Below are 10,462 nucleotides of genomic sequence, written 5' to 3'. Positions count from 1 at the left end.
ATGACTATGGAAGGTATTACAGGGAAGTCTTGCTGTAGCATGGAAGGATCCAGCAAGTGTGATACCAGCCTCTCTCGCCATCAACAATACACGCAAAGCTTTGCCTTGCAGAGACCGCAGGATTTCCATCCAGAGTGGATGTTTGATCTCGACAAGGAAAGGGAACAGAAGAGCCCTAGCAGAGATAACAAGGCCCCTCAAAGGAAGTTGTATCCGATATGTGCATACTCTTTTCTGATCTCCTGCAAAACATTTGCAGAACTTGCCAATTAAACAGAATAACTAAAATTGAGGCCAAGGTAAGAGGGCATAAAGGGCTGTGATACTCCTGTGCAGCAGCAGGAGGCTGGAGCCTATTCTTAGTGCTCGCTAGAGAGAGACAGGGAAAAACCCCTCTGTTCCAAAGTTTTGCTTTATGGGGATACAAGAAGAATGTTCTGCCAGGCAGCGGGAAAGAGGAGTTGAGTGCCTTCACTAGCTACAGCACGTGTGGGAGGCAGGGGCAGGTATCGGCAGGGCCAAGCTGTAAGTCAAAGCAAGGAGTGAGCGGCTCCCCGAACGCCCATCTCTCAGGCAGGCTTCACCCCTGGTTCAAAAGGACTTAAACCAGGAGAAAATTACAATTGCTGAGCTAAGAGTGCAGGCCCACTGCTCTGCGGTAGAGCTAGGCAGCTGCTTAGGAGAGAGGCTTGCAGCACCCCTTATCAATACGCTGTGCTACGGCATCTTCCTTGTGGGAAGAGAGGGATTTAACTGGTATTTACACACCTATACCCAGAACTGTGAGGCTAAAACCACTGCTCGACTATTGCCTAACATATGGGCACTGAAATTGTCTGAATGTTTCCTAAAGATCTGCCTCTGCGCTTGCCTGCTTCTCACGTCGCTGAGCACTGTTTTGTGCCCGGGCTGGACGGGGGTTCAACACTTCCCTGCCATAGCCCCTGCCTAGGTCTGGTCTAAGTCCCACTGCAGTCAGAGCTCGGAGGAGGGCTTATGCATCTTGCACAAGGCAATCACAAGCCTTAAAGACACAGATCAGGACATGTGGTTTCCTCCCAGGTGAGCATCCTGCATCAGCGAGCAGGAACAGGGTAGTCTTGTACTGCTGAGACTTTTTTCCATATTGAATCGTAGCTTATTTTTACTGTTTCATAAATGCCTTGCAACCCTACCAAATCAGAAGATACTCCATACTGTTAATAGCGTATCAGAAAAAACTCAGATTAAAACTCAGCTTTCTAAATGTCAGATAAAACCCTGCCTGCACAACTTTGCACAGGTCTGTTAGCAGCACAAAGTCTCTCTGTCAAGCTTTGGCACTGCTTTTTTGAGTGGATTCCAGCACAGGAGGGAAGCAAGCTCGGTAGCTCCGCTTCTCCACCTTTCCTCTCCCCCGAGCCCCCGGTGGGGTGGGCAGCACGGCCGTGTGCCAGAAGGGTAGAGCCACGGCGCTTCTGCCTCTCAGTGTGCCTAGAAAAATACACAAAGCTCTCCTGTAGGCCTTACCCTTGGCTTACATCCCAGCTCACATCCTCGGCTTCCTAGCCACTCCTGGGATAGGACCAGTTATTTCTTTCCCTAGCCCTGTGCCAGATCTTAAGGTGGTGGTCAAGCCTTTCTCATCTTTTTACCCCCTTATAATTTAAAGACCAGACAATTTTTTTTTTCCTAAAGAAAAAAATCCTCAAGCTGCAGGATATCACGAGACTCCAGAAAAATACCATTGTTTAAGCATGGTTTTAGTCTTCGGTTCTCCAGAAGACGGCAGAAACTGGACGCTTCACTTAGACGTTGCCTGAAGATTCAGAAACCAGAAGGTAAAGAAATCCATTTATACTGGCCTTATTTTGATCTCATGCTTTGAAGCAGAGCTGGCTGATGATTTCTGGAGAATGTTGCCACCCATGCAAATGAAGAATCAGTCAGACGTACTTTTCACCCAGAAATATATTTCTGTATTTGAACTGAAGGGTTCATTTAGCTTAATTAGAACAGCTTTAGTTCGATCCTTTAAATGACGTGATAATTATATCTTGTTATCAGCAAACAATTCTATTTTTTAATGTAAACATCACACTAATATCAGGCTCTTTTAACAGCTGTGAACACTGCACACTTCATTAACTTCAGGAATGGTCTGTGTAAAACTTTTCAGCCCTGACCCATCATCACATTTACCTTGCTGATGGAAACCATACCTATCTATAAAACTCAACCCTGGTAAAATTATAATTGAACAAAACCCAAATAAATTTCAACACTTTCCATTTAATTAACATTGTTTGCCCATTTTCATGTGTAAAACATGAGCTCTGGCTCTGATCAATTACTTCTCACCTTCATCGGGTAATAAAAACAGAAGGGCTCATGTTACTGCTATGTGAGAGGGCGCTCAAAGACGCCGTAGAAGAGGAGTGAAAGGAAAGGAAACCAGAACAAATTCTAATTTCCCTGCAGTGCCTCAGATTTAACTCACAGCTATTTGGGCTGCATGTTTGGAGTTGCCAACTAACTCCAGGGCGGTGTGTCGTGGAGCCCTCCTAGCACTTTAAGGAATCAGTTTGGGTTTTTTTTTCCCCCGAACACAAATAACCACTCATCACAGACAACAGTGAAAGTCCAAACTAACCTTCCACCTGTAGGCAGTTTGATTTGACCTTAGGACGCACCAAATGATGCAAAGACCTGGAAACCCATTCAGAAAGAGGTAATGTGTGGGAGGAACAGGAGCAGAAACTGTAGCCGTACTTAGAGGCTGGAGCTTTGAGTCAATACTCTGGAGACGTCAGGAGACAAAAAGCACACAGGCTGTAGTGTTTTGGCATTTAGCTTTCAAAATACTTTATAATCTCCCACCCCACCCCTATCTTTTCTTGTCGTGAGACAATATGGTTGAGAACTGCCGATGGTGAAATGAACAATCCCATAATACTTGCCAGCCAGGTCCATCAAGTGATGGTTAGATCTTCTCTGACAGTGGAGACAGACTATCAAAAAGCATACAAAAGAGTCAAAGCAAAGACTGGGATTCATGAGGAGGAACGGTTCTTGAAGCAGCTCATTTTTTCACCCAGATGTTCAGGATAGTGGAGGCAGCATTTCAGAAGACCACACATCTGAAAGCTGACTTTCTTGAAAACGTAGCCGCTCATTTCCCAGGGCAGCCACGAGTGCGTCGAACTCCCACGGAAGTCGCAGGAAAGGCTGGTGCCCAGGTGGGACATCCAGCTCATCATGAGCTCAAACACTTCCCATCGTGCTTGTAAGAGACCCATGGAAGCCCACCATGAATACCTAGTGTCAGGAGATATACAGAGTGAAATGCAAGTCAGATGACCTATAGCTTGGACCAGGACAGGAATGAATTTCAAGCCATGTAGTTAGTTCGTTGATCTACAATTAGAAATAAGTTACCATTTTACTTTTACTTGAACGGTCTGTTTCAGGAAAAGCTTTCAACAGTTTCTCTTGTGATATTATTCTCTCTAGAGGCCAAGAGAAGGTTAAATTCTTTTGAGAAATAGTTTTTTACAAAATCCAGGAATAGATCCAATCTACATTAGTAGTTTCAATATTCATAACAGAACAAATGAAAACTCAGGGATAAATTGCTGTAAATTTTGGAGCAGATGGAATTCAAATCCTCGTTTTTGCTCAGGTCAATCATCCTTTTTATATCTGCATGCTCTAATCTATGTCTAACATCAGTTCAAAATGCTTCATGTTAGCTTTAAAAAAGTAATGTTAGCTCACAAAGTGAATAAAGATGATGCAAGACGTTCCATTAATTTTCTGATGTGGTTTTGTAACTCTGCGAGCCACCTGATGCACAGACCATTTGTCCCGTCATATGGGATAAATACATACTCTACCAAAGGTCCCTTTTCCTTCTGCTATGGGCTGCATTATAATGATCATGCCATGTCAGTTTGCCAGGCAAGTGTAATTTGCTTTCTTTGCCTTTTTTTTTCTTGGAATCAGGATAACGATCTTAATGATAAGGATGAGATTACATTAGATGAGGAGTCATGCTGCTATGCTGACAGTGGTGTAGATTTTACTCACGAATTCGTGCTACTTAATGTTTTAAGCAGGAGGTAAAGCAAGCAGTGGCACAGATCAGACACCCATACTGAGTTCAAAGTGCCAAACAAAGATTTCCACTTGGAAGAAAAATAGTTGGAGCTGGAGCAATCTAGGTGGCCATCAGCGCCGAATTAGAGAACAATATTTACCTGAACTGCTAAGGAGCCTCTAAAATATTGCTGTGTGCATGTTTAATGCTCAGTGTAAGTGTGCATCAGTTTTAAATGTTCTCCTGAACTCCTGGTCTCCCTTTCAGGCCAAATACCCCAGCCAGCGTCAGCAGGGCCCTTGAGCTGAAAGTCCAGCAGTAGAAAAGAGCTGGGAGGGCAGCTGGAAGGTATTTGCTGCTGGAGCCCCACATGTCCTCTCTCAGGCTGTGCCAAGCTGCCTGGTGGGTGCTGGAGAGCCTCTTCCTTGCTCTCATGAGCACTCTGCCCAAAGTTAAGCAAGGCAGCAGCGATCTGGCTAAGGGAGCTGAGAGCGGCTGAAATCTGTCTGTTTGTTATGGCTTTGTGCATGCTAGGTTCTCAGGTTTGGGCAAGAAAGATAAGTAGGTCTGTGTTAGTGGTTTTGTCCAAAAAATGCCAGAGCCTCAGAATATTGGGTGTCTTTTATCTGAGTTTTTGCAAATCCAAATGAGAAAATAATTCTGAAAAATAAACCAGCAAGGAATTGAAAAAGATACCTGATGTGAATATATAATTAAAATGTTAAATGACCTGTCAAGGGGGAAAGAGAACTGCTGTTTGAAATAAGAAATAAGTGGTGCCAGCGGTGCAGAAGTTGAAAAGAGCTCTCTGAAATGACAGGCTGAATAGGAGCCGCAGCGGAATGCATTTAGCCTTGTTTTCTGCTGCTCTTCCTCGCTTGGGTACTAATGAAGTACTAAACTTACGAGCACTGTCACTTCTCACCCTAGTTTATTCACGGCATCTTGTTCTCATGCCCATTTCTCAACAAAAAAAGCTTTCCTTGGGAAGATGAATATGGGTATGAGTGTGAACATCTGAACTGAGGTGCTTTGTACGCTGGAAAATGGCGATGAGGAATCCGAGCCCCACAAAGCCGGCGAGCCCTTTGGCTCCCAACTCTGCCAACAGTTTATTTGTACAAAGTTTCTTTGTACTGGGGATTGGTGGCAGAAAACATAAATTCTAAAGGCTAGTGGAAACATGTGAAATGCTAGAAGTTAAAGCCAGAAACTTTTATTAATGTAGTGATGCTATGTAAGGAAATTATTTGAAACATTATTTCTGTACAAACAAAACCCATAATACAAAGCCACACTAGGAAAAGGTGGGTTTGCTAGCTCGGCTTCTTTTTTTCCCTTCCCCTGAGGATTGCTAGCTCTGGCACTGGTTACCAGCCTGACCCAGGCAAGGCCTTCAGTGATGCTGGATTTTTGCAATCCGACCTGAGCAAACAACTGGAAAGATGACCGTATTTACAGTTTCGTATAAAAATACATGTAAATAACAACTCTCCACATCTAACAGTATCCCACCTGACAAGAAAAGGGGATTGTGATTAAAACTGCTAAAAACTGAGCGAAGTTTGGGCTGGTTTCCGTTCTCAGGAGGTTCAGCTTAGGGGATGAAGGAAGGAGGAAGAAGCCAGCCCGGCGGGGACGAAAGTTGGCCATGCCCAGGCACTGCTGCTTCAGTAGTTTCCCAGCAGTCTTTACAAAGCTCAGTTCAGTGGTTTTTCTCTGTCTGTGGTGGTGGAACAGGTTTTTTTGTGGTTTTGATTAAAAAAAAAAAACCAACCAAACTTACAAACAAAGACAGTGCGATGAAGCAGAAATCTCTACCCGGGCACACCCTCTCATTGGGGAGGGTAAATAAACGGCTTTTCTGTGCGTATTTTCAGCTCTCATGCCTCACATTCAAACTCCACCCATTGCACCAATCACCCCCAAAAGCATCAGCAGGTCCCCTGGCACAGGTATAAAACCAGGACGTGTCAGGACACCCCTCACATGGTGTGCTATACATCGCTAGGCACTTAATTTTATTGAAGCAGAAGAGTGTTAACAGGTGTCAGAAGCCACGATGTCGGGTAAAAACTTCCAAGGACTGAAGGAACAGACTGAAGGTGCAGCAAAAGATGCTGGTAAGAAAGATTGAATATTGTTGTATAGTTGTGGGGGGCTTAGCTGCTGCTTTTGCTTACAGAAACCACCATCTGTAGTTACACTACTCACGTCACTGGTGGTAGCAGGACACAGCTTTTCCTTTTCTTTCAGTTCCTGGGGCCAAGGTTTGGCCATCTCCTGGAGAAGGCCCCAGGCTGGCCACTGCTCTCGGCTCAGCATGGGCAACCACCTCCACCCACCCACAGCTCCCTCAGCGGCTGCTGAGCATCGTCCAACCCTTATCGCTCCCCAAACAGATCTTTAAACTTAGTGTTTTTAGAGAAGCGAAGACTGATTTGGTAGTAATAACCTTTTGTATCTAGCATTTACATTGCTCAGGGTGGTCTTTTCTCATGCTCTGCAGAGGTTTTTAAACTGCCCTCCTTTTAAGAAGTTGGAGTTAAGCTTTGATTAATATTTGCTACTTGGCCTGACTATAAATGCCTTCTGGTAGTAACTATATTGATTGCAATGGACTGCTTGCAATAAGTAGTACAAGTATGTTTCTGTTGAAGTCTTCTCCAGCAGTGATCACCAGATTTTGCAGGGTTTAAAAAAAAAATCTGTGCACACATTTCTGTCATAGCTATGCCTATGTTGTAGGGCCAAGCTCGATATTATTAGCACTGTGCATCAGAAACCAACTTTTCAATGCAAAGTATGATAGCTTTTCCTTTAAATGGAAAAATTTCAATATGTGTCTAGCTTATGCTAGTATTTTATAGTATATTCCTTACCGCGTTTGCGTGCAGCTCATTCCTAGCAGGGTATAATTTGTATCAGCCCTGGGTTCTGATCCTGCCAACACTTTGTTGCACAGCTGAAATACGAGAGTAACCTCACTGACGTCTTTGGAATTACAGTAAGTTTCCATACACCTGGGAACAAATGTATAGTAGACCCAGAAACATGACAGTACACCTTTCTGAAAAACAAAATAGTCCTTGCTGCATCCTGAATATATTCATGCCATCGAGGGGTCGCTTCTTCTAGCAAAAGTGACAGGATGGCTATCACTCTTTCATAAACTATCAGACGTCTTACAATTACATGTCATCTCACTTTTTTAATGCTTTATATTCTGGAGTTGATCTGTATGTTTCTAGCTTCCGCTCCTCTTCTTCCTCTATTTATCTCTTATTTGTAAAATCTCCCTTTTCCTATCCTGCTCTGTTTAATGTGTTTGCTTGCATTTTGGAAAAGGTAATACTCCCAAACAGCCCGCAAAGAAAATGCGCGCTAGATGGCCAAGCTTCTCCGAGCAGAATAAGCTAGAAAAATCAATAAAAGCAGATGTAGTGTAAAGTAAGCAACTTGCAGCTAAATGTCATCATTCCAACTCACTGCTAATCTTTGCTTCTTTATCTCCTTCTTATTTTATCTTCTTATCTGTCATCGATTTGCTCAGCTGACCGTAGGCGCTAGGTGAACACCAATCTCATAGCAAGCTGCTCTGGCAACACGCATGGCTCCCAGGGTGCCCACGAGCAAAACACACAGCCTCAGCCTGCTCTGTACCAGCCTTATCTCTTGCCAGGGGCATAACCTTCTGCGGACATGCAGAAAAGTTGATTGACATAGGGAATTCCTCTAAGCATAAATGTGAACAGCGGGAAATGAAATTTTTTTTGTCCTTAATTACAGCAAACACATTGGGACAGGCTACTCAGGATGCAATCAACCAAATTACAGATGCAAGCCAGAAAGGTAGGAGAAATGATGGGCAAATCACTAAGTGATGGAGCAGCTCAACACAAGCCAGCAGCGGGCAGTGCTCATTCCCGCTCTGTCCCGTGGATGTTCTCAGCCTGAAAGTCCTTGCTTGTGACAATTTTTGGCCATTTACAGATCTCATGGGAAAGGATTTTAGGATCTGTTGCTTAGTAGCTCCATACGTTTACTGGCAGATGTACCATGATAGCTGACACCCCCTTAGCCACTGAGTCTCACGCACGGCATTCAGATTTTGGCTTCCATTATAGAAAAACTTGTGGGAACAGTGCGGAAAAAACTTTCCTCTTCTTTCTTGAGGACTGAGTAACCCTGTGATACACCTTGCTTCCCCAGCCCGGAGAGTAAGGGTCTGTCCAGGTCCAGCCCCCCGCCGGCCCCCCGCGCCTGCTGAGGCAGCAGCTGGGGTCAAACATTAATGATCCCACAGCTGGAAAGGTGCCGTCAGGAAAGCGTCGGCGTCTTGTTTCTGAGGATTGGAAACAAGTCAAACTAAAAACTAAGCTCAGTTCTCACTTTTCGGGTCCTGCATAGGAGTGACCCTATGCCCACGGCCCACGGCTGAGCACAGCTTTCACCGGCGGTGCCTCAGATACATTAACTGAGGAGAAGGGAGTAGAGGGGAAAGCATCCTTCACCTTCCCCATCACTTGATAAGATTGTCTTTCCCAAACACCCCAGTATTCACAGCACTTCTTAGCCCAGAGCACCCTCCTCCATCAGCCAGGCCACACGTACACCAAAATGGATCTGTTCCAGCTTTGTCCCATCGTTCATCTCACACTGCTTCAGCTCAGCGCCCAAAACTCCTGAGTGACCGCTCCTGTTTAGCAACGTCTTACAGCCCATCCTAAATATATCCTGCCAAACCCAACTATAACCAGCTGTGGAGAACCTTTCTTTTTTAAAGATATATCCCTATATTTTTATAGTCTAATCATTTTCACACCTCCGCCTTTCATCCTAAATATTAACCCATGTTGCATATTTCCAGCTTTTTGCTTATTATTTTCCCTCTCTTGCAGCTATTGACAAGACTTCCAAGGCGGTGCAAGATGGGGTAGAAAAAGCAACCGGACAAGCTGCAGAAGCAGTGTCTGGCCTCGGGAAAAAATGTGGATTTAAGAAATGATGCTAATTTAAGCAAACAGTATTGCATGTGAAAGTCTCTCTTTGGTCTGCAATTCCCTACTCCTTTGTGTGGAAAAACAAAAGTTGTCTGAGATCTGGATAATTTCTCTCTCTCCAAATACAAAATTTTAAGGCAGAAGGCCGCCCTCATCCTTCATATAGGAAAAATACATCTTTTAGCACATCTTGTAACATCTGTTCACGATCTTCAACATGGCTCATAAGGCTTCAGCAATGCTATTGCCCTGCTCTTACAACAGCGCAATGATTATTGCCACATTTGCCGAGTGTATTTACAAAACCAGTGAAAATGTTTGTACTCCAGGACACCAGACCATTTGTGTGATGAAACTGAGTTTCCTTCCAGTAATCAAAAGTGAAGCTGGGGTTATATTTCATGTCAGTTGTTCGTTTGTTCCCACCTGCTGTATTTTCAGATTAAGATAAATAAAAGGTATTGTAAGATTTCCACCGCCCAGAAATACATCACTTTTTGTTATGTACTCTTGTTATTTTATTGGGCTTTCAGTAAAGGATCGCACAACCCCTGGCAAATTTCTTTTGCTTTTTGATTCAAAGCCCAAGGAGGTCAGGGACCACCCTCTAAGGGAGGTGAGTACTGAATCATTTTGCAGCTTGGCAGACAGACAGATGGAAACCAACAGCCCTGCGCTGCAGAGGAGCCCCGTGGTCTCTGCGAGTGAATGGGATCTGTGGTGTCCACCCCCTTGTCCTTCCTCCTGTATGTCTGTTGCCAGTCTACATTTCTTGTCACCATTATCCACAGCACATCTCCTGTTAAATCTCCCGGGGGACAAAAATCGGACCCTTTATCCCAATGCACGCTTGCAGTACTACTGCTAAAAACAAGTGGTAGCACTGACGTGGGAGACGGCACCGCAGCGTACTCGGCGCCTCTCTTGCGGCAGTGTCTGCGCGGTGCTTCCAGGCAGCCCCGGGCATGCTGCGGAGCGGCTGCCGGCTGACAGAGGCGGTGGTGCTCGGGGATGGAGCCGGGGCGAGAGAGGGAGTGGGCAATCTTCTTGCCTTGGTGATGGAAATATTTATTTTAGATTGCTGCTTGCTGGGCAATCAGAGGCTGCTGCAGTCAGCCAGGGTGCCCACTTAGTGCTGCCTCTGTCAACAGAAGGCACTAATACCCACTTATTCACAGTAAGTGCTCTTACCTCTGCCTTTGGGTGTTTCTCATTGCCAGGCAATATTTCCTTTCTTTTCTTTCTTTCTTTTTGTTTTCTTTTTTTTTTTCCTTTTTTTTTTTTGTTCTCTTTTTTTTTTCTTCTGGGTTTGAAGCCTTACCAGCCTAGTTTCAGTCAAAAGCTGATCTGGGCCTTACAAAAGAAAACCAAAGAATAACCA

The 10,462-nt window shown here is 44.6% G+C and overlaps 1 protein-coding gene across 1 annotated transcript; it reads left to right on the top strand.

The window, feature by feature from the left end:
• Window positions 1–6,140: 6,140 nt before the first annotated feature.
• On the top strand, window positions 6,141–9,086 carry LOC309588822 (uncharacterized protein; the record flags this gene model as incomplete). The annotated part of the gene is made up of 3 exons (XM_082308506.1): window positions 6,141–6,201; window positions 7,868–7,930; window positions 8,980–9,086. The coding sequence occupies 3 exons, from the start codon at window positions 6,141–6,143 to the stop codon at window positions 9,084–9,086; spliced, it is 231 nt and encodes a 76-aa protein (XP_082164632.1).
• Between the last annotated feature and the right edge of the window lie 1,376 nt (window positions 9,087–10,462).

This window comes from Platalea leucorodia, assembly GCF_965183815.1.
Source record: "Platalea leucorodia genome assembly, chromosome: 4".
NCBI lineage: Eukaryota > Metazoa > Chordata > Aves > Pelecaniformes > Threskiornithidae > Platalea > Platalea leucorodia.
The sequence above is the reverse complement of the archived record's forward strand: the minus strand, read 5'-3'. Positions and strand labels throughout refer to the sequence as shown.